Raw genomic sequence first — 25,909 nt, 5'->3', positions numbered from 1 at the left:
TACAGATTCTATTCCTCTGTTGCTTCTACAAATTTATACTTATTCCATGTGGGACCTGCCAGTTCTACCACTTGCCTTACAGATATACACACAAGCAGCTATAGTCATATATATATCATATTATTTGATTAAATGGTAGAACCAACTTTGACAAGGGTTGCCATCCTTTCTGCAAAACAAATACTGACCTCTCTGTGTATTTTTATCTCTTCTTGTGCCACTGGCACTTCCATTACTTTTCCTGAACTGATTCCCTTCTTGTTCCACTGGCACTTCCATTACTTTTCCTAAATTGACTCCCTTTCTCACCAGCACTTTTGCCACTTTTCCTCTTCCCCAGGCTTTTCGGTGTAAATTCACTGCCAGTGCCACCAAGACCCTCTTTAGTCCATATAATTTGATAACTATTGTATTGGCAGAGAATGGCATGATATTGTTGAACAACTGTAGCATTTTCCCAATAAAATGTCAGACAAGAGGGGTAATTAACACTTTAATGTTTGAATCAGGTTAAGTAACAGAATATTGATCCTACTGGGGTAATTATTGCTTTGTGGGTAACAATAATGGCTGTGCTTGTGGTTAGATTCAATACTGACATGCAGCCTGGCACAGCAGCACAGAGTAGACCCCCAAGCATTCCCCCGGGCACAGATTAATGTATATATATTAGACAGCTGGACAAAGCTACAGATACTCGCTGCTGCTATACCGTGCGGCGGTGGCAAGATAAAATGTGGCCTTAACAAAACAGAACGTGCCCCGAGGAGAAAATGAAGAAATGGAGCGGAATGAATGGGAGCAACGGAGCGGACAGAGAGCGGAATGAGGGAGAGGAGGGATAATAATGAGGGGGGCTAACGCATGCAAGTGGGAGAGGCAAGTGGGGTGCAAGGAAATATGAGTTCATATGGAATTAAAAAAGTAAAGAATATGTTCATACCCCCATTGAACATTCTTATCACCCCCTTGATGATAGGAAGGAATGTTGGGGCTACTGCTGAATGAAAGGAATCCTGGCGCAGAAGTTGGGTCTGGAAGAGCTGGGGGTCAGTAGAAAACGGCAAAGCATGGCTACTGTACATGGGACGGATACGGAGCTGATATGTCAGGTGTCAGTCTAAGTTACACTAAGTGGGTTATGGGAAATATACAGATAATATCTCAGTTATACAGACAAGGAATGGTGAAGGTCCAGCCATCCTCTCTCCATACTTAGCATTTATCTCTTAGTATATCTTCTACATGCATCTGTCATTGCTGACTCTTCTCATTCTGCACCCCAAGCTCCTTTCTCCCCCAATACTTGCAGACCTTTCTCACCCAATCAGTCCCCATTAACCACATCCCACCCTCCACTTCTCATCCCTTCCAGATGCTGATGGTGCACCTTGTGAACCCTTCCCCAATTCTCTTTAAGAGATATGTCGCAATAATTCGAGTTCTTGTCTTCCTTTCCATCATCAGCGAATGTCCATCTTCATGGAGGTAATGCACATGGCGGCGCTTGAGAAGATAACCCAACTCCTGAGGTGCTGTTTGGTTGGAAGAGCACAGGCCATGGATTGGCTGGAATTGGGGATGGTGCGTTTGATGTCATGTATGTGGCATGAGGTCACTAAGTGGCTTTCCCTGAAGAGTTGGCCCTGAGTGATGTTGGAGTTGTGCCCAATGCACAGATATAAAGAATATTTGTTGCATATGTACAGGGAAAGGAAGACTCTATGCAGCATTAAAGGTTTTGTCATAGTATCAGTGCCAGGGTAATAAGGCACTCAGGAGCTGGGTTATCCCTCTTTTGTACCAAGAAGTGGTGCCTTATTCATTTTATACTGATTCTCCATTGTTCTTATTGCCAATTAAAAAAAGGAAGAAGAAGCAGCGACCAATCACATCTCAATCAAGAATTCCTGCGGCACCAGGCCCTTCTTCTTGCCACTCGATACTTTAATGAAACCCTCCGTCTCTGGCCTGGCAACGCCAACACAGACCTGAGGAGGAGAAAGACAGGCTTGAGCCATAGAGAGAAGCTCTAATGGGGTTATGTAATTAAAGGCACTAAGTTTGCCCGGGGGCAGTAACCTATAGCAACCAATCAGCAGGTAGAATTTCCTGGTCATGTGTTTAAACGCAAACATCTTATTGGTTGCTACTGGTTACTGCTCCTGGGCAAACAGTGCCTTTTATTACATGTGGGGGTAATAGTCAATTAGCAATACTGCCAGAGATTAATACAGCCTTCGGGGGGCAACAAGAGGGCAAATAAGTAGAGCAAGTGAACCGGAATATATTCCACAAGAGGAGGTTGGGGAGAAAATGAATTTAGGTGGACAATAACAAGGGTTTAGGGATCCCTAAAAACAAGTATATAATTATAAGCTCCACCATGGAAAGCCATTGATAGGAAGCCATCTTAAAAACAAACATTAAACATTCTATCCCAAGCTGAAATGGGGGGGTTTCTTAGGCTAACGAGTCCCAAAGCCACAGAGGCTGTTGAAGGCAACGGGTGAGTTTATATTCCACCACCACTAGTCATACTGATAATGATTCCACTTAGAACTGATGCCCTTGCCCATTCATATGCCCATAATTACCTGCCCTTCTTTCACACTGAGCTGCCCTTGTTCCTTGATGCCCTGGAAGGGTTTTGTGCTCTTCCACACGGTCTCCCCTAAACGCACTCTCTGCACAAAGTTTGCGGGAAAGAATCCAGTCCGGTCCCCACATTTCCCCTGTGAGCAACAAAGTAACATCCTAAGTTATTGTATTAATTATTAGCGGCAAGAGATCACTTGCTGAATGTAATGGGTCCCCCTGTTCCGCTTATTGACCCTTTGCTCTATTATTCAGGATCTGTCTATTCCTCCGGCCTCCATAGAGGACCTACATGTACAATAGATGCCACACAGGAATAAAGTCAACAGTGATGACATTGAGGTTTAGTCATTGCCCTGCATTCAGGCTAAATCACTCATGTCACTAGAGATAAGGCGGATACGGCAATTAAAAGAACAAATGGCATGTGACAATTAGTTGCTTACATGAACAGTGAAAACCAGAAGAACTTGTGCCAGGAGTCCGTCATAGGAATAATAATCAAGATGACAACCTCTGGGAGGCATTTAGTCTTGACAGTTGCATTGCATAGTGGGTTCTACTGAATCAGTTAAAAACCACTCAATCCACTCAGTTACTAAAAGTGTTGCATTGGTGCCGGCAGTTGCATTGGTGTCGGCAGTTGCATTGTTGCCGGCAGTTGCATTGTTGCCGGCAGTTGCATTGTTGCCGGCAGTTGCATTGGTGCCGGCAGTTGCATTGTTGCCAACAGTTGCATTGGTGTCGGCAGTTGCATTGGTGCCGGCAGTTGGATTGTTGCCGGCAGTTGCATTGTGGCCGGCAGTTGCATTGATGCCACCAGTTGCATTGGTGCCGGCAGTTGCATTGGTGTCGGCAGTTGCATTGGTGCCGGCAGTTGCATTGGTGCCGGCAGTTGCATTGGTGCCAGCAGTAGCATTGGTGCCGGCAGTTGCATTGTTGCCGGCAGTTGCATTGGTGCCAACAGTTGCATTGGTGCCGGCAGTTGCATTGTTGCCAGCAGTTGCATTGGTGCCGGCAGTTGCATTGTTGCCAACAGTTGCATTGGTGCCGGCAGTTGCATTGGTGCCAACAGTTGCAAGTAAGGGAGGCTACTTGGTGAATTCTGCTGAACGGTTGCACACAGGCAGTTTGTTTTATTCCACCATTGAATTTCTCTCCCTCCCTGATTCATTCAGCAACCCCGTCCCTCCATTCTCTTTCACGCTCCACCTTTTGTGTATGTTTTTCTTCTGCCTCCAGCCCATCCCTCTGGCACTGACCCCCCTCTGTGCATCTTTATTCCCTGTTCTGTGTGTGGGTAGATCTGCCTGGTCACACTGGGATTAACACGAGGACAATGATCCGCATGCAGCTGGGCTGTCACAAGAAGAATGGAAGCCGAGACGGGTCCTAAGGAGGCCCACAATAAGTTATAATCATATCCCGCAGTAGGAGTTCAGTTATTAAGTATAGATAACCTATTTTCAATGACAGATTATGAAACTGCTACTTATCCTACCTCCTTCTCCTCCCTATTAAACTGCTAACTCCACAGTTCCCTGCTTTCATTCTCCCTCTCATTGGTTTTATTCTCTTCACTCAACATTTCTGTTGGACTTAGGGCCCACCATTACTCAACCAGTAGATGTAGACAGTGCTATGAGCAATCGGTGCAATATTGATTCATAGTGGAAAGAAGGAGCTGAGGGGACAACTGGGGGTCCTCTACTACTCTCCCTGCTTGGTATAACCATCAAGTCTGTTCTCTTACCTTCCACCAATCCTCATTGGAGTCATCCAGCACCAGAACTCTGTCCCCAGGCCTAGTGGGATGTGGGAGATAAGAGAAATACAAGCAGAGTAAAAGAAAAAGTGGGAAAGAAGGATTAAAATGATGGGGGAGATACTAAAAGAAGAGACAAGAAAAGACATTGAATGCATAGAGGTGCCCCATGAATCCAGAAGTAGTTGAAGTGCAGAGCTCTGTTGGGGGGCAATGCCTGGGTCAAATGGGGAATGGAAAATAGTTACCTGGTACTTGCCCAAATCAAAATCAATAACTTTGATAATAGGGCAGGGCAGGGTAGTTGGAACAGGGTAAGATACTCACTGTAGTGGAAGGTCATTGATCTCTTGAGGAAGGAACTTGTAGAGGACCACGTAGCAGTACATTGGAGAGATCTCCTTACGGGCACGGCCTGCAGCCATTAAGTTCTGGGGGTATAAAGAGCAAGGGATGAAAGTAAGGAATCATGTCCTACCCCCTACTACACACACAGACAGACGGACAGAGGACTTACAGACACGCTGCGGGTATCTTCAATTACTGCAGCCTCACTCTCTGCTGGAAACACTGCAAGGGACAGAGTAGCATGGCATGAGCTGGGGTTGGCATGAACAAGTGTTAAAGCACATTCATTGATCCTAAAGGGAAGATATGATACTCCCTGCCCTTCTCACCTGGATGACTGGGACTTTCTTCACTACTTCTAATGCTGCCCTCTGGATCCTCCAGCCTCTCCTCCCGCTCACTCTGCAGGGCAAAAAGGACATGACACTATAGGGGCATTCTTTATAGCATGGCATGAGAGAACCCTAATGCTCAGCACTTAAAGCAGAGCAATGGCATGAACTGTTTTCTTATGATAGTAAAGAATGTCAGATCAAGCAAAGAATGCCCAATGTATTGCTGGTTGGCTATGAGAATGGAAACCAAATGCTGCAAAAAGGACTGAGATTTGACCACATGCCAAGGTAAATATCTTGCTGGTGTGTAGAGCACTCTAATTGCGTACAGTACTCGTGCCCTCACTCACCAGGCTGCGGGTGGGCGACTCTGAAACACTGCTGCAACCAGAGCGGTTCAAGTGAGCAAGGGAGGTTCCAAAGCGTAGAGTCTCATACACAGGGTCCACCCTACCTCTTGAACCAGGGGCTGAAAGAGAGAGCACACTGTAAAGAAAGACAGCTCCTTACATAGGGAATCATGTACCCCCATTGTAAAATATATTTGCAATATTGGACCCTCTGTTTAAAACATAAGGAAATTAGAGGTCAACAAGATGTTCCAAAACTACATAAAGGCATGAAGCTGAAGGTTGGAAGCTTTAATACAGGTCATGAAACTCCAAAGTTGACCTCTCATGTGCATATGGTTTACAACACAGGGATAGAAACATTCACCCTACATCTCAACCTTTTATTCCAGGCCCTACTAGGTGGGCCAGCCTCCAGTCTAGGGTTTTGACCTCAATATCAGGAGTTGGGCCAAAATCCCCAGGGCACTACTGTCTAGTCATGTTCTCCAGTCAACAGTAGACTGTAGAGTTTTTAAAAATGACATTTATTGGGGGTCATCAGTGGTCAAACTGTATACTATTAATTATGCATTGATTGGTTGGTTGATGAGGTCATAAAAAATCGCCAGTGGGTTCAAACAAAATGCAGAACTTCACAAATAATTCTTGGGATTTAACCCTCCACATATTCAAGTTCTGGTGATCAGACCTTCTCCACCATTGTTTTTTTTTAATGTGACGTTGATTTATTTGTGCTGTCAGGGGTTGCCATTATTAATGAGAAGACTAATTATCCCAAGGGCAGCTCGGAATGGCAGTTCCCAGGTACGTTTATAAATAGGATCTTTTTATCGTGCTGACGCATGATACTAGTTTTTGTGCAGAGAGAGAGTGAAACCCACACACAGATTCCATAGTTACATTTGGCTGATATCTAATGATACACAAAGAAAAGTCTTGGCGGAGTGGGTGAACTTCAAACAGACCCTTCACCGTGGCAACCACAATGCAGTTTGCTGTGAAACTTGATTTTTTTATCATGTTTTTTCTTGTTCAACTTTCCACCCAGGGCTAATGCAGGAGCTTGTTGTCTCTTACCGGGCTGTGGGATTTTCTTTGGGCTGGGCTGCGTTTCATGGATCAGGAGAGGAGAGCTGAAGTTACGACGGAAAGATGTAGACTGGAAAAAGCAGGAGATAGGTTGGGAGAAGGAATAGTAAAGGAGATGGAGATTAAAATCCTCAAAAACCTAGTAGTTGGTGAAGGTAAAGCAAACAGAGGGGCAACAGGAGGCACAAGGAACATAGATATTTGTGAGGTGGTGTAATTAATGATAAGGGTAAAGAGTGGAGTTGGTGGGGTGCACAGGGGAGACTAGTAGATGCTGTCAAGAGCTAAATCTAGGGGTGAAAGAGGGCTATCCATTTTTAGTGAGTAATTTTAATCCCTAGATAATTATTTCACCCCAAATAAAGGGCTCTTACATTTTCATGCTCTGCTGTTTGAAGGGACCACAATGTTCACCTCCACCAGGGATCCCCAACCTGTTTTACCCGTGAGCCACATTCAAATGTAAAAAAAGTTGGAGAGCAACATAAGCATGCAAAACTTATGGGCTGTGATTGACTATTGGTAGCCCCATTGTGGACTGGCAGCCTACAGGAGGGTCTGTTTGGCAGTATATTTGGTTTTTATGCAACCAAAACTTGCCGCCAAGCCTAGAATTCAATAATAATCACCTGCATTGAGGTCACTGGGAGTAACATCTAAGAGGTTGGTGAGCAACATGTTACTCACAAACCACTGGTTGGGGACCACTGCCCTATTATATTAGATACTTGCAGTTTAAAATATACATTCCTGACCCAGTTCCTCTCCATGAAATGTTCCACCAGCGCTCTACATATAGAGAGATATATATAATCATTTATCCCTGAGGATGGTTTCTCTAGTTACAATGTTCAAAAGCTGAACGGGATGGGGACATCACAGACCTTGGTAGAGATGATTACAAGAAGATTTGTGATCAAGTCCCAGAAGTGACATGGGTGGTAATGGAAAAGTCAGTTCAAATAAAATGTGAAGTGTAAAAGCAGAATATATTGTATTGTAGAAATCCTGGCCACAATTTTTTCAGCAGTCCCAGACATCGGATTCAGAAGATGTGGATGAGGATCTTTCATATTTTGTCCTCTGCCCAATTTACACTTCATTATTATATGGAAATATCATTTGGTGCTACATGATGGGCTTTGCTCTAGACCAGTGATCCCCAACCAGTAGCTCGTGAGTAACATGTTGCTCTCCAACCCCTTGGATGTTGCTCTCAGTGGCCTCAAAGCAGGTGCTTATTATTGAATTCCAGGCTTGGACACAAGTTTTAATTGCATAAAAACCAGATGTACTGCCAACCATAGCCTCCTGTAGGCTGCCAGTCCACATAGGGGCCACCAATAGCCAATTACAACCCTTATTTGGCACCACCAAGGAACATTTTTCATGCTTGTGTTGCTACCCAACTCTTTTTACATCTGAATGTGGCTCATGGGTGAAAAAGGATTGGGGACCCCTGCTCTAAACCACTCACTATTGCCCTACAAGAGGTTGGACTTCTTGCAGTAGTGGGATAATTAGATGTTGATCAGTTGACTTTTTTTGTGGAATAAGCTTGATTATTTCAAGTTAATATTTTTGTATTTCAGTTGACAAACTCTAGTTAAGAAATATTGAAGGTTTTGCTTAGGAGGCTACTGGTGAATATTTGAAAAAAAAGAAGAGCAGAAAAGAGAAATTAGAGGAGAAGAAAAAGAGGCATCAAATGGCTGAGAATTCAGTTTGGAGGGAAATATGGGAATGATATAGAGAAGAGAGGGAGTAAACGCTAGAGAAACCAAGTTCCAACAAAGTGGCTGAGGGCATCAGATATAAGCAGGGGCGTAACTATAGAGGAAGCAGACCCTGCGGCTGCAGGGGGGCCCAGGAGGTATAGGAGCCCCATGAAGCCCTAATTCATATACAATTTCAATAAATATTGGAGAAACAAGTCAACCTCTAAACATTTTGGGGGCCTGAAAAATAATTTGCTGTGGGGCCCAGTAATATCTAGTTACGCCACTGGATATAAGAGATACATAGATGAGATACAAGATGTTAGGAGAAGGCAGAAAGAATTTGGAATAGAAAAATGAACATCGTGTGGATATAGAATCATGGATCTCATCATGGATATCATGTAGAAGGTAAAAGGCCAAGAGAACTGGAACCAAGAAAAGTAAGAGGAACAGATAAATCAATTTTGGGTATACTTTCTTGATTCTGTGTGATTTTACTAGGGGAGACTCACATCACTTCTTTCTACTTTTCAGGCTCATGAAAGACCAAGACTTTGTAAACTGATAATGTTCCTGTGCCTAATTGATCAAGTTTGTCCCATGTACACTGCATTCATTGTGCCCCAACAGAGATATCTCTAAAATAAACCGAGGGTAACTCCAGTATGGCTTTTGTGTTTCTATTCATTAATTGGAAGCAGATAATGTATGTAAGGAGGACTGCAGCAGATGAGCCGGGAGCAGATGGAATGAAACTCAGATACATTTATAGACAAGAGAGAGGCAAATAGAAGGCAAGACATGGGGGGGGGGGTGCCATCATGGTTAATACATTTCTACTTATCTCACCATCTTCCCCAGACATTGCTGATGAGACACTTCCTCCGAGCACCACAGATGGACCCCTATCTTGCACGTCTTACAGCGAAGGCCTTGCTTGGAATTCCCTGGAAAACACATGGAATAATGTCACATCTATTGATTGCCTGAGGCCAAACGCCAATGAACTGTTGGTTTTATTTATATTTATATATATATATTTATATAACGGTCAGGGATAAAAGCAGAAGCGGCTGTTTTTTTTTCCCAACAATGTCACTTACCCACAATGATCTGATGGCACAAATGGCAGGGGCACTGTTTCTTGAAGACGTGATCATGGAAATTGTGAGTTTGGACGGGTTGTAGGACAGAGAGGGGCTTGTGACAAGGGGGTGGGGGCTGTTCAGTCTGAGGGAGAACCTCACTGGGGACCGGAGGTGGAGAAGGGGGTGGTGGAGGGGCAGGTGGGCTGAGAAGGACATCAGAGGGTATTTTGGATTCACTGAGGGGCCTCTGGAAGAAGTTTTCCACGCTCTTACTGCGTAGGATCGTCTTCAGGGAGATAGAACGGCGAAAACGCTGAAGCTGGAGAAGAGATGAGGGAGAAAATATAAAGTAGAGAAAAGAAGAATGAGAACACAGAAGAGGATAGAGGGGGGATTCTGGGCTTTTGAGGATTCTAGGACCTGGGCAATTTCCACTCCACCCTGGAGTCTCACTGCTCAGCCCTGGTGCTCCCTGCCTAACATGAGGTCACAGGGCCCCCCCAGAACAACCAAATGTGAAGATGAGATGTGACAGACCCTACAGACCAGTGACAGGGGTCACAACTATCATCCGAGATTGACCCATGCCCAGGGCGCCCAACTTACAGTGGGATCACAACGTATTAGACAGGAATGGAAGGACACAATGAGGAGAATGGAGGGAGTATTAATGGGGGACAAGGAATGGCAGTGGGTGAGGGCTAAAGAAGAGAGTTTACAATATAAATTAGAAGAAATGGGCAGGATAAGGGCACAGACAAGAGGATCTAAATCAGTATTAACAGCACTTGCTATAGTGTCGCTGAGATTTATAGAAAGGTTTGTGTAGGGTAAAGGTCCATTAGCTTTAGAATAAACGCAGCTCTCTTAGTTGTCCATGAGGTCCTAGTCCTCTGCAAAGACATAGGGGCAGATTTACTAAAGGGCCAAGGCTAGTGACTTTTCACCAGAAATCACATCCGCAGGGACATTGCCAATTTACTAACAGGCGCAGTCATCAATTCGCTAGCAAAAGAGACAGTCGCTATCATTTATTTGCACTCCAGGCAACTTTTCGCTCTGGCAAATGATCGTTACTCCGCAAATAAATTAAAGTGCGGTTTTTACTGAGCGTTACCTCTTTCGCCAGAGTTGACTTTGCCACTTCTTCCTCAATCTTCTGCCAATGACATCATATCCCGTCGGCCGAAAATGCATTAAAGTTTAAAAAACGTTGGCGACTTTTCCTTTATTTAAGCGGGATTGTCTGCAGAAGTCCTAACAAACTTTTTTTGGGTAACCAGTTTGTTCCAAAACATTTCCTAACATAGGGAACATTCATTTTACAGTGGGCTCATGTGTAGGGCATTATATTAACTCTCTTGTCTTTATTAAGGTTCCCTGGACATTTGTAATAAAAAGTGGTAACTTCAAGCGTTTGCACCAACATTTATAATAAAGACGTCCATACAACTTTAAATTACCCGCCCTATGCAAATTGACCTAAGCGCACAATCACTAGTGAATTTTCGCTAGGCACAAACAAACTTGCTCGCACTGCCGAAGTAACGCTAGTGAAAAGTCGCCAGCGTTCGGCACCTAGGACGCAAGTTTGTATATTAGTGAATTAGCGCAGTGGTAGCGAATTTTCGCCTGGCGAAGTGGTGTGACGTGTGCGAATCGGTCACTGGCGACAATTCACCCTTTAGTGAATCTGCCCCAAAGAGCATCTGGAATGTTTCCCTAATTATAAGTGCCGACTCTTGTTTCCTAATCCTTCTCTGCACATTGTTTAAGAAGCACAAAGAACATCAATTTGTTTTAATGACAGAGAACAAACCAGCGAAGCCAAGTTCTACCAAGAGAGTAAGCGATGAGTAAGGACAGAGTCCAGACGAGACCCGCAGAGGAACTTGAGCCAAAGAGACTGAACATTATAACGTATGAGAAGCCCATGGATTCTGCATTGGACTGAAGTCGGCATTAAACTCCCCTTTATCTCGGCTCCTTGAGAAGACCCTGGGACAATGCCAAGAGGGACCTCAGTCTCAGCAGACATTTATCTGCCGGGAGCCGCTCACGTTACTCTGTAGCCGTGAGAAATCTGCATGAAACGTGTAAGACTAATTTCTGAGATGTTTTTTTTCCGTTAACTAAATGACCCTTTTAACTGCATCAAGTAATGGAGTGAAGTCCGGTTTGTGCCAGCCGGGGGTGTAACTATAGAGGAAGCAGACCCTGCGGCTGCAGGGGGGCCCAGGAGGTATAGGGGCCCCACTAGGCCCTAATTCATATACAATTTCAATAAATATTGGAGAAACAAGTCAACCTCTAAACATTTTGGGGGCCTGAAAAATAATTTGCTGTGGGGCCCAGTAATATCTAGTTACGCCACTGGTGCCAGCCAACTACTAAACACAAGCACGGGGGGACCGGGAGGCTTATTTGGGCCTGTTTATCATTTATTATAAAGAGGTAAGAGAGTAAATATTAGGGATGCACCGAATCCACTATTTTTGTGAAAGATTCGGCCGAATACCGAACCGAAGCCGAACCCCAATTTGCATATGCAAAGGGGAGTTTAATGCCGACTTGCATATGCAAATTAGGGGTGGGAAGGGGAAATACATTTTACTTCCTTGTTTTGTTACAAAAAGTCTCGCAATTTCCTTCCCATATGCAAATTAGGTTTCCGATTCCGTTAGGCCCGGGCAGAAGGATCCGGCCGAATCCGAATCCTGCTGAAAAAGGCCGAATCCCGAACCGAATCCTGGATTCGGTGCATCCCTAGTAAATATACTGTTCTTGGGAGTCAGATCAGATTGTAAGCTCTTTCTGCAGCCTTGTAACCCATAGCAACGAATTCGCTTACATTATTTATAGCAGCATTTCACCAACGTAATCTCAGTGCTTCTCGGTGGCAGGATAAGGGCCCTAGTTTGTGCCCTCTGCATCTCCCTCGGGTCTGCGTCCGCCCCTGTCCCTGCACCCTGATCTGCTGCTGCTGGTGTCGCTTTACCTTCCAGCCAGGGGCGTAACTATAGAGGAAGCAGACCCTGCGGTTGCAGGGGGGCCCAGGAGTGTAGGGGGCCCAGTGAGACCCTAATTAGTTTGCAATTTTAATATATCTTGGTAAAATAGGCCAACTTATAAATATTTTGGGGCCCTAAATTGAATTTGCTATGGGGCCCAGTAACAACTAGTTACGCCACTGCTTCCAGCTGATCAGGGTGCCTGTGTGTGTGATACAGAGCGTGGGTATATCCATTAATTACATATCACAGCATGCGCTAATAAGCATGTGTCCACTGGTCCTTATACAGCCTGTAATTACCCTGACACACTTATACAGAGCTCGGCACAGCCGTGACGCATTCATTTGCAGGTGCCGGGAAGCTTGGACACTGCTTTTGTGCCACAAACGGGGTTCATTGTTCCTTAGAGTCTTTATTCTATAATGCAGCAATATATAGATATATATATATATAATAATAATTCCGTGCTCATTATTCCTTGCGTCAGCACAACTTGCAGAACATTTATAACTGTGCCGCCACTTCCCATCCAGTGTTTCTCCTCGCGCTCCCTGGAGCCGATCCCATTCCCACCTCCCTCTCCTCGTGCTCCGTCAGCAAATGCACTTGGATTTTTTTAAACGCGGGAAGGTCATTTATCACAGGTGACGTGGTCTGATCCATCCCCATGTCGTACCTAAAAATACCCTGCAATTGCTTATTTGGCCGCCCACCTTTACACAATGCACGGAGCCGCTTAATTGGATTTTTGCTCACGAAAAACTGGCACCAAAAAAATAAGCAATGGAAAAAAAATGTGATCTTTGCTGCGATTACAAAGTTGCAGCTGGGTTTGATGCGCGGATAGAAAATCCAATTTAGAGCGGCGTCAGATTTCGCATTTCAGTGTCTTTCTATATAAATCGTTGCACCTGAGTCTGACGGGGAAGGAAAAGTTGTTTCCAGATAGAGATTTGTTTTGCTTCCAGGGTGCTGGCAGGGTGCTGGCAGGGTGCTGGCAGGGTGCAAGAGGCAAACAAATCAGTCTCATTGTTCCCTATCTATATTTGCAATCTCTCATTCAAAGGGATTGTTCCCCTTTAAATGAACTGTTAGTCTGATATAGAGAGGAATAATCCAAGACAATTTGCAATTGGTTTTCTTTTTTATTATTTGTGGTTTTTGAGTTTTTTTAGCTTTTTATTCAGCCGCTCTCCAGTTTGAAATTTCAGCTGTCTGGTTGCTAGGGTCCGCATTCCCCTAGCAACCTGGCATAAGAATTATAGGACACACGTACGTGTGAGGTACAGTCTAAATCAGGTATGGGACCTGTTCTCCAGAATGCCCGGGATCTAAGGTTTTCCGGATAAGGGGTCTTTCCGTAATTTGGATCTATATACCTTAGGTTTACATAAAAAAACAATTTAAAAATGAAATAAACCCAATACGAAAATGAATAGGAGAGGTCTGAGACTGGAAATTGAATAAGATACTTGGGAAATGAATAGGAGGTTTTAATTGGGCCTTTGATCCTTTGAGAAATGCCAGGGCCTATTTTCACTCCCAGTCTGGATATAATAGTGAGGGTGAAATATATAATGTTACTACTATTATTATTATTATTATTATTATCATCAGCCTCCTTAGTGCCAGGATTCATTGCCAAATACCTGTACAGAAGTCTATGACACATATGTATTCCCTAAAGTACAGTATATATTATAATCCATCAGACAAGTGACATCACTAACTACCTGATGACATCACTAACTACCTAATGAGATCACTAACTGATGACATCACTAACTGATGACATCACTAACTACCTAATGACATTACTAACTACCTGATGACATCACTAACTACCTAATGACATCACTAACTGATGACATCACTAACTACCTAATGACATCACTAACTGATGACATCACTAACTGATGACATCACTAACTACCTAATGACATTACTAACTACCTGATTACATCACTAACTACCTAATGACATCACTAACTGATGACATCACTAACTGATGACATCACTAACTACCTAATGACATTACTAACTACCTAATGACATCACTAACTACCTAATGACATCACTAAATGAAGACATAACTAACTACCTTATGACATCACTAACTACATAATGACATCAGTAACTGATGACATCACTACCTGATGACATCACTAACTACCTGATGACATCACTAACTACCTAATGACATCACTAACTACCCAATGACATCACTAACTACCTAATGACATCACTAACTACCTAATGACATCACTAACTACCTAATGACATCACTAACTACCCAATGACATCACTAACTACCTAATGACATCACTAACTACCTGCTTATAAGGATAGCTATTATTCCCAACACATTTGTGATATATATTAATGATGTGTTGCTATTGTGCACAATTCCATGACAACGAGGCACCTTGATACCATTTCCCAGTGAATATTCTGCATACAATAAATCATTCAGTGGCTGCTGATGTCAGCGCGTTTCGTACATACAGAATTTCGGATTTGCAGGGATCACTTGCTTACATCTGCTGCCAATAAGCAAAGGAAAGCATGACAAAGCGAGAGAGAGAGAGAGAGAGAGATACAGCAATAGCCTTGCTGTGTGCGCCATTAAAATGATTTATTTATTCTGCAGGAATAACAGTTTAAAGGGACAGGCCGCCGCTACTTATAACAGATATACCCCACGAAGCAAAGCATTATGGGACACACGTGTGGGGGGGTTACAGTCTAATACAGGGATGTTATCTAGAATGCTCGGGATCTAAGGTTTCCCAGATAAGGGATCTTTCTGTAATTTGGATCTATATACCTTAAGTCTACTAAGGCTGGTTTTGCTTCCAATAAGGATTAATTAGATCTTAGTTGGGATCAAGTACAAGGTACAGGTATGGGACCTTTTATCCAGAATGCTCAGGACCTGGTATTTTCCGGATCAAGGATCTTTCCATAATGTGGATCTTCATAACTTAAGTCTACTAGAAAATCATATAAACATGAAATAAAGCCAATAGGCTGGTTTTGCTTCCAATAAGGATTAATTAGATCTTAGTTGGGATCAAGTACAAGGTACAGGTATGGGACCTTTTATCCAGAATGCTCAGGACCTGGTATTTTCCGGATCAAGGATCTTTCCATAATGTGGATCTTCATAACTTAAGTCTACTAGAAAATCATATAAACATGAAATAAAGCCAATAGGCTGGTTTTGCCTCCAATAAGGATTAATTATATCTTAGTTGGGATCAAGTACAAGCGACTGTTTTATTATTACACAGAATAAAAAATATAAATGTCTTTTATCCCCCAGTGACACCAAATATATGGAATAAAAGGAGCAGGGACATACGGGGAAAATGTAGTCGCTTGTTAATCTGCTGTAACTAGTGATGAATATTGTGTGTGTATATATATATATAGTATATAAAGAATATAAAGTATATAAAGTATAATATAAAGTATGTGCCTCGGGATATATCCTTGTACATTCTAGGCCTGTGTATAGAATAATCCCTGGGGCAATATAACCCTGTGAAAATAACAAGATCTGCTGATTTTTATTCTTTATTTGCAGAGTTCAGATTTGTGTTTTGTCTGTAGGTAGAGCCTTGTCAATAGATCAGTGATATGGAATAATAAATGGATTAATACATGGAATAATTATATGGATTATTGCCTGAGGTCTGTGTGAGTTTACATAGTAATGTATAGTGAATAAAGTACCCCCTCTTGTAAAATATAAGGACATTATAAGTTACCGAGGAGTTTCATGACCATATAAAAGTACGAGGCCGAAGGCTGAGTTATACAGGTCATGGAACTCCGAGGTTACTTCTAATATCCTCATATTATGCAACTGGAGGTACTTTATTTATTATAATACACACGTTTCAGTGAGTCATGTGACAGAAATGACATCAGAACTCACCGTTTATAACTGATGACATCACTACTCACCGTTTATAAGGATATAATTTACAGGATATTCATGGCTTTTGTGTATTACATAGTTATTATTCTCTATTTGTCACCCCATTATGAGCCTGTAACCCCGTATCCCTGTATATAGACCATTGTATGCATCTATGTAACCCCTGTGTATTGTCTTTGTCTACCCTATCCTGCAACCCTGTAACCCTATGGGATCCATTATCTGGAAACCCCTTATCTGGAAAGCTCCCAGTCACCAGTATCCCTAATAATAATAACATACCAATATCCCTAATAATAACATACCAGTATCCCTAATAATAGTAACATACCAGTATCCCTAATAATAGTAACATACCAATATCCCTAATAATAGTAACATACCAGTATCCCTATAATAATAATAGGTAAATAATAGTATCCTAATAATAATACCAGTATCCCTAATAATAATAACTACATACCAATATTAATATACATACCAGTATCCCCAGTATATAATAATGACATACAGTATCCCTAATAATAACATACCAGTATCCTATAATACATACCAGTATCCCTAATAATAACATACCAGTATCCCTAATAATAACATACCAGTATCCCTAATAATAATAACATACCAGTATCCCTAATAATAACATACCAGTATCCCTAATAATAACATACCAGTATCCCTAATAATAACATACCAGTATCCCTAATAATCAACCCAGTATCCTAATAATAACATACAGTATCCCTAATAATAATACATACCAGTATCCCTAATAATAACATAAGTATCCCTAATAATAATAACATACAGTATCCCTAATAATAATAATACCAGTATCCCTAATAATAACATACCAATCCCTAATAATAATAACATACCAGTATCCCTAATAATATAACATACCAGTATCCTAATATATAATAACATACAGTATCCCTAATAATATATACCAATACCAGTATCCCTAATATAACATATATCCTAATAATACATACCAGTATCCAGTATCCTAATAATAATAACCATATCCCTATAATAATAACATACCAGTATCCCTAATAATAATAACATACCAGTATCCCTAATAATAATAACATACCAGTATCCCAAATAATAATAATAACACACCAGTATCCCTAATAATAATAACACACCAGTATCCCTAATAATAATAATAACACACCAGTATCCCTAATTATAATAACATACCAGTATCCCTAATAATAATAACACACCAGTATCCCTAATAATATAATAACATACCAGTATCCTAATAATAATACATAATATAATAATAATAACACACCAGTATCCCTAATAATAATAATAACATACCAGTATCCCTAATAATAATAACATACCAGTATCCCAAATAATAATAATAACACACCAGTATCCCTAATAATAATAATAACACACCAGTATCCCTAATAATAATAATAACAGGTTTGTTTCCCTAATAATAATACCAGGCTTTGTGCAACATCATTTGGGGATCATTCTCTAGGGGGAACTAAACCTGCGCAGAGGACAAGAGTCTGGTGAAGAAGTTTCTACTAGTCATGGCCTCGGTGACTACAGGAGGGTCTGTCAGTTATTCACTTGCACTTGTCACATTTCCAATGAATCCAGCAAAGACCCCGTTCCATCACATCCCCCTTTTCTCTTATAGAATAATCCCATTCTCTCCATTAAGAAGAAGCAGAAAAAAAACTACAACTGATCCTTTCCATGTTTGTCTCATTTAAAGGGGCAGAACATGCCAATGTGTTAAACACACACATAGTAAAACGAACGAATACATAAAATACATCCTGTAAATTCTTTAAATGAAGAAAAAACCCATATTTACTGTCATTAGAAGAGTTTAACTAGACATAATGATCTCTGTATAAACAACCTCCTCACAGATGAGGCCCTTTGTTAATACCATCGCCTGGGATAAGGTTCCACCTCTGCTGGTTGGCGGTTCCTCGTGTCACTTTTCCCCTTCCTGACATTAATCTGATTTTCCCGAGTGCATTTCTAATTGCAATCAAAGTGTTTATTTACATACATATAATTATGTGCCGCTAATATGGAGGCTGCCCTAAAAGAAGGGGCTGTTGGGTGGAGAATCAATAGGTTATTTTTGGGCATCTTTGGGTTTATTATTATATATAGCGATGATTGGTGGCCTCTGTTTGTTGGCCAATTTCCCATTAACAATGGTAGAATGTGAGTTTGGATGACGTATGGAGCAATGTGTTTAATGACGTAGTTCAACCATCCAAGAAGTACCTGAACCTGCCCACCTGAACCTCCCATTGTAAACCATCTGCCATCCTCACTGCTGCCAGTTTAGAGCCTGAAACCGCACATTGGAGGCAGCAGGGGCAGTTTCAGGCTCTTCTCTGCTGGCTCAGATTCACCAGTGGAGAAGACTTCCCTACAGTGAATGGAGACAAGTTGGTCCTCATAATAATAATGCTGGTGGCACTTAGTTTTTCAACCTGATCCCCCAAACCAGTGAATGTGTTGCCAGCTTAGTGCACAAACCAAGTGCCAGCAAGTCTGATATCTGGTTGATTGACTATTGGTGCCAAATAACTAGATATCAAGGAGTTGGGTCATTGGTCAGAACATATTTTGGCTCATGAAGCCCCCATAAATGTAGCAGTTGATAGAAGGAGTGGTGGATCTCTAAGAGGTTGGTGCGGTAGGGAAACCAATGATACTATTGATGGAGCAAAGTTCTAGCAAGTGTAAGAAGGGGAAAAAGAGCAAGTTTAGCCTTCATTCAGTTACAGAACTTGTTGGACCAGGGAATCTTAACATATGGATCAGGAAAGCAAATTGGATCCCTATCCTGCTTTTGGAGTCTACATGATCCCCTTTAAGTGAAATGTCCTGCTCCAATAGGCAACAATAATTGAAATAAGGTCATTGATTCTAAAACACTGGTTTTGGGTCCTGAATCCAAGTCTTACTTTGGGTCCCATGAGAAAAAGGTGCCAAACCCAACATCAGACTCAGAAAGTGAGAGGAGATACCACGTTCAACTGGCGTTAAAACCTACAATTGCCCTCACCGGGTGAATTTAGGGAGAAAATATATTGGTTTGATGAAGGGTTTAGGGTATGGGCGCTGCTACTGATATGGATGGAGTGAATAGTGTGGCCCCCTATGTTCATGTGCTGGAGTGATGAAATGTTGAGAAGATGTTGGGATTATGATATGACGGGAAGAGTCGGGACAGGCAGCCAAATTGGGAAGAGATGATGCTTTTCAGGATACCTTACTCTCGGGCAGACCACAACCTCCTCCTCCTCCTCCGATGCGGCTCCCCAGGGGTCTCTGCTCTGTATTCTGTGAGTCACTTTCAGTGATTTCCGTCATGATGACCAACGAGATCCTGACTGCGCTTGATGATTAAAAAAAGAAACCCAAAGAGTCACTGTTTAACGTCAGTCCATGAAGTCACTTTCTGACAAGCCTCCTGCTCAATAATAATAAAGTCCTTTTTTGGGAAGAGAACAGGCTCGTTATGACTTTGTATGACTGTGCCCCTTGATTACACCATTGAATCCTATAGACTAGTTCACACCAGGATATAACATATATCTCTCTGTAGTTATTCTTCTTGTCCACTTCTGAGTTCTTTTGACCACTTTTCGTGTTTACAAAATAAAAATCCCCCGAGAGCCGTCCCTCCTGCTCTTTGTGGGTTGGACCAGATCCAGGTAAGTCAGCACCAAATTCTCCCCTCTGCAACGGTCCAGTTGAGCAGTCACACAGCTTATTGTGGCTCCCGGGTGTCTCTATTGGACACGGTCTCTGTCCATTCCCAAGGTTACAGATGGCAAGTCTTTCCCTCACTCCTGGACCTGGCACTGTCTCTTCTCATTTGCCCAACGTTCATCTGTTCCTGGGAGCTGTCAAGTTCTTCTCAGGGTGCAGCACCTCAATGCTTTGGGGGAAGTCTCCTTCTAGGATGGGAGCAGTCTCTCGCTTTCCTCCCCTTTTGTTCTTTCTTTGTTATCTTATTGTCTCTCAGAAGTGTCTCAGTGGGAAACCAAACCAGAGTCCAGCACATGAGCCGGCGTCTTGCTCTTTAAATCGCTGCCTGTGGCTCCTTTAGTATTTATTCTCCCTCCTCTGCAATCTCTCCCTCCCTCCCTTTTCCCTCAGTCTCCCTCCCTCTCTGCTGCAGCCGCTATCTCTGTCTCTGTCTGTCTCTGCTATCACTGCTGCAGTCTGTCTATCCCATTCCCTGTCATTGCTGCAGAATCTGCTCCTCAGCTGTTACTTCTCCAGCCCTTTGTCCATAAACATTTATTTCTTCCCACTGCAGCACTTTATCATTCCTCCTGTCACGCTCTGTCGCTCATCCTCTCACTTCTCAAGCCCCGTGTCCTTTTTTTTCTCAAATCTCCTGCTTTTTCCTCACTTTTTCTGCTGCTCATTGTCTCCTTATCTGCCTGTCTCCACCTATCTGCTTGGTCCCTTCACTGCTGTCTCTCCCTAAAAGCCCCATTGTCCCTGTCTATCCCTATCAGAGTCCCTGTCCCTCCCTCTCCTGGCACTTGTCCCCATTTGGCCCCTCCCTCTCCTGGCACTTGTGCCTGCTTGGCCCCTCCCTCTCCTGGCACTTGTCCTCGCTTGGCCCCTCCCTCTCCTGGCACTTGTCCCTGCTTGGCTCCTCCCTCTCCTGGCACTTGTCCGTGCTTGGCCCCTCCCTCTCCTGGCACTTGTCCCCGCATGGCCCCTCCCTCTCCTGGCACTTGTCCCCGCATGGCCCCTCCCTCTCCTGGCACTTGTCCCCGCATGGCCCCTCCCTCTCCTGGCACATGTCCTCGCTTGGCCCCTCCCTTACATTCTTCCGCTGCCTTTCATATGTTCCGAGCTGAGTGTTGGTTGGGATTAGCCATTGATCCAAGCAGGAAAATGTATTTCCAATGCTTCTACTCAACATCAAGTCAACGCATTTCTTGCATACCCCCGACCACTGTAGGTCTCTATAAAAACATATGACATAAAATAACTCCTATGTAAAGCCCGGCTTCTTCTAAATGAACCAGTTAGCAGTATGTGCCATTGGATAATCCTAAATAGAAAGCCGCCTTTTTAAATACCATACGATTCATGGTGCACACAAACAAACCAAGGACACGCATCCATGCTAGGTCACATAATCCAATGAGTGAACAAAGTTCTGCCTTTTACTCCCACGCTTCTTCCTGTTACAGTTAGAGCTGCAGTATTTCTGGTCAGGTGATCTCTTCCTGTTACAGTTAGAGCTGCAGTATTTCTGGTCAGGTGATCTCTTCCTGTTACAGTTAGAGCTGCAGTATTTCTGGTCAGGTGATCTCTTCCTGTTACAGTTAGAGCTGCAGTATTTCTGGTCAGGTGATCTCTTCCTGTTACAGTTAGAGCTGCAGTATTTCTGGTCAGGTGATCTCTTCCTGTTACAGTGAGAGCTGCAGTATTTCTGGTCAGGTGATCTCTTCCTGTTACAGTTAGAGCTGCAGTATTTCTGGTCAGGTGATCTCTTCCTGTTACAGTGAGAGCTGCAGTATTTCTGGTCAGGTGATCTCTTCCTGTTACAGTTAGAGCTGCAGTATTTCTGGTCAGCTGATCTCAGAGACTATCACAATATGGCGGCTCAAGGTAAGTGGTATTAAGGGGCAATATTTAATGATATATAGATTCCTGTTTGCTAAGATTCTTCATTAGCCCACTTAATATGATAATAACTATCTGTTGATTAAGTATTCCTTCTGGTGTATAGTTTTCCTTTAATTATTGCCCGTGCTATCATCTGTGATTGGTTCCACCATGTAGAGCAAAAAAAAAAGTAAAATATTTCTCAATAGGAGCATATACGAGAGTACAGTTTGCACCCTACAGCTTTCCAGCCCATACTCCATATAAAAGGTTAGTGTATAATGTGCAGATCAGTAATCCCTGAGCCCAGTATAAAAGGCTTTCTCTGTAGTTCTGAGCCATGTCTAGCTGCCAAATAAAAGACGCCAGCTCCATTCATGTGCGGTGGCATTTAGGTCTATTTTTATATTTATGATAAAGTGCCCGAGCCTCCCTGGTACAGATGCCGCGCTGCCATGCTGCTTCACTGATACGGACTTCCTTCATTTACTGCTCTGCTGCTTTACATGTGCCTGGGTGCCTTTGCTTGTCTGCTCTTATCCAGGTCTGTCAATCAGTTGGAGGCTGCTACATTGTTTCAGGAGTCGGAAGCCAGCAGTGCAGATACTGTTGTTCTGTTTCCTGAGTCTTTCAGATTGTAAACTCTAATGACCAGGACTGTGTTTTCTTCCTGTAAAAGGGAGTATTTGTATATAATCTGTCGGCATGCTGTAGGTATATCCTTGTTCATTGATGCCTACGGATCATTCTTCAATGCATTTTTATTCTGAGTTATTATTACATTGGTTCTATTAATGTACCTGCCTGGGACTCTTTACTGATCCACTTGGACTTGTCGTCCATCTCCAAATGATCTGGGATGTTTCCAGCTGTATACACCATGGAGTGTCATCTCCTTATGCCTCGTCTCTTTAAGAAGCGGCAATTCAGGATTAAAAAAAAATGTTCATTTCATTGATGTACTCTTGGAGGATGCTGGGATTTGTAGTTCACAAAGGATTATGTGCAGTACAGGGTATTATATCCCAAAATAATAATAATAATAATAACAGTAGTAGTAATAATAATAACAGTAGTAGCAATAATAATAACAATAATAGTAATAATAATAATAACAGTAGTAGCAATAATAATAATAATAATAGAAATAATAATAATAATAACAGTAGTAGCAATAATAATAATAGTAATAATAATAATAATAACAGTAGTAGCTATAATAATAATAATATAATAATAATAACAGTAGTAGTAATAATAATAACAGTAGTAGCAATAATAATAACAATAATAGTAATAATAATAATAATAACAGTAATAGTAATAATAATAACAGTAGTAGCTATAATAATAATAATAATAATAATAATAATTATAATAATAACAGTAGTAGTAATAATAATAATAGTAATAATAATAACAGTAGTAGCTATAATAATAACAATAATAGTAGTAATAATAATAATAATAATAACAGTAGTAGTAATAATAATAACAGTAGTAGCAATAATAATAACAATAATAGTAATAATAATAATAATAATAACAGTAGTAGCAATAATAATAATAGTAATAATAATAATAACAGTAGTAGCTATAATAATAATAATAATAATAATAATAATAACAGTAGTAGTAATAATAATAACAGTAGTAGCAATAATAATAACAATAATAGTAATAATAATAATAATAACAGTAATAGTAATAATAATAACAGTAGTAGCTATAATAATAATAATAATAATTATAATAATAACAGTAGTAGTAATAATAATAATAGTAATAATAATAACAGTAGTAGCTATAATAATAATAATAATTATTATAATAACAGTAGTAGTAATAATAATAATAGTAATAATAATAATAGTAGTAATAATAATAATAATTATGATGTGCCAGCAGGAAAACCAGGGGTTTATGCCAATGTAGAATGAAGTGGCAGTGGGTCTGCAGCAATATTAATTAGGTGCCAGTGTATTGGACTGGGGTGTCCACGGGTGCTGCCGATTGGGTGCTCAGAGATGCCACCTGCTGGCAGAACAGTGGAGGGATCTGGGCTCACATACAAGGGGTTGGGTATCAGTTTACACCGTAATCTTTATTACTACTCTAAATAGGATCAGAGATTACAAATTCTAATCCCTCTCCATCCAGCAATGGATAATAGAAAATGTCACTATGTGGAACGCCGGCATTCAGATCACCCACAGCCTCTAAACTGTCATATGGGAATCCTGTGGCTTCTCTATGATTTATGTAACTTGTACACGGGCGACTAATCTCCCTAAATCTGTCTGTGTGCCCTGAACCCCGTGTCTGATCCGTGGGCCCCTCAGCAAATTAATTTTAGGACCCCGAAGATATCCAGAGATTTCCCTGTTTTACCAATATATGTTGAAATTGCTCTTTGTTGCAGCCGCAGGGTCTGCTTCGTCTATAGTTACGCCCCTGCGAAAAGAGGGTTTTGGGGCCCCAGTAATGCAAGAAAATGATTTCTGCAGAGGAAGAAATTCACCCGCAGGCTGCGAATTCCCAGGAGGGGTTTTATATAAAATGTCTCTTCTGCTGTTGCTGAACTAGAACTCACTGCCGCCCTCTTCAACCTTGGGCCTGACTGCAACGTGGGTAACAATAATAAAAACATAAATCTAAGCAAAGATATGAACTCGCCGATGCTGTAATTCACGCACATTCCGCAAATATTTACACTAACGGGGGGGGGGGTTGAAGTCTCCATGGGGGCCAGATGATTCCAGATATTATTATGTGTCAGCCATCTGCTCCCGGAGATAATCTCCCCTTTATACAAATGACATTCACTCTCAAACTGTCATGTTTCTTTTGTTTTGCCTTAGATTAGACTGTCAGCTCTACGGCATTAGGTACAAACAGTTCATTTCACCTCATAGACAGTGGGTTATATGAGATTCAAAAATAAGGAATGATCCCCCCCTTCCCTTTCAGGGATTATATTTGAGGCTGAATGTGATGAGCTAAAAGTGAGCAGATAAGCGGCAGGAGATGCTTCCTGCTGTATCAATAAGAGCAATAGCAGAGCAGCAGGGGGACACTTGAGTGACACCTTTGTTCTGCTCTAGTGTTTCCCAGTGATGATCATGAAATACTGTAAATTGCACTAATTACACATTGGACTTCCCCGTATGTTTCATTGGCTCCTATTGCCGTTGCCTGAGAACTTGATCTCCATAAACCGATTCCTTATAATCCCGAGAATCAGCAGCCGATCCCTCACCCACATCTGTACAGAAGCAAAGTGATCAGCATGAAAGTCTACTGAACTTACAATTATTATTGTTATTATTATTATTATTGTTATTAGTTATTATTATTATTATTATTGTTGTTATTATTATTATTATTATTATTGTTGTTGTTGCTGTTATTATTATTGTTGTTATTATTATTGTTGTTGTTGTTATTATTATTGTTATTATTAATATATAACCCTCCCTATTGCTCCGTATAATCAATGACATGGGGCTTGTACAGAGTCTGTCCCCCCCAAGTTTCTGCTTTGGAGAAATGTGGGGCATTTGGGGGGGCTGAGGGGGGGGATTTCTCTGCAGAAATGTCATGAAGGAGCCCCCAATACTCACACACACCCACATACTCACACACACACACCCCAACACTCACACACACCCCAATACTCACACACACCCCAACACTCACACACACCCCAATACTCACACACACCCCAATACTCACACACACCCCAATACTCACACACACCCCAATACTCACACACACCCCAACACTCACACACACCCCAATACTCACACACACCCCAATACTCACACACACCCCAACACTCACACACACCCCAATACTCACACACACCCCAATACTCACACACACCCCTGTACAATAAACAGGAGGAATATAAAATAAAGTGCTACAGGCTGGGCTGTATATACTGTATATACTGTGTATATATATTTATATAATATTGTTACACACACTCAGCAGGATCCGCCTC

General features: G+C 41.8%; 1 protein-coding gene across 1 annotated transcript; it reads right to left on the bottom strand.

Moving 5' to 3' along the window:
* Positions 1-1,607: 1,607 nt before the first annotated feature.
* On the bottom strand, positions 1,608-20,803 carry stac2.S (SH3 and cysteine rich domain 2 S homeolog). Its single transcript, XM_018237682.2, has 11 exons — positions 19,534-20,803; positions 9,313-9,616; positions 9,059-9,156; positions 6,477-6,558; positions 5,397-5,515; positions 5,041-5,113; positions 4,881-4,933; positions 4,691-4,794; positions 4,352-4,403; positions 2,598-2,735; positions 1,608-1,991 (listed from the first exon to the last, which is right to left on the bottom strand). The coding sequence occupies exons 1-11, from the start codon at positions 19,633-19,635 to the stop codon at positions 1,890-1,892; spliced, it is 1,227 nt and encodes a 408-aa protein (XP_018093171.1). The 5' UTR covers positions 19,636-20,803; the 3' UTR covers positions 1,608-1,889.
* Positions 20,804-25,909: the final 5,106 nt, after the last annotated feature.

The sequence above is a fragment of the Xenopus laevis genome, chromosome 9_10S, assembly GCF_017654675.1.
Source record: "Xenopus laevis strain J_2021 chromosome 9_10S, Xenopus_laevis_v10.1, whole genome shotgun sequence".
Lineage (NCBI taxonomy): Eukaryota > Metazoa > Chordata > Amphibia > Anura > Pipidae > Xenopus > Xenopus laevis.
The sequence above is the reverse complement of the archived record's forward strand: the minus strand, read 5'-3'. Positions and strand labels throughout refer to the sequence as shown.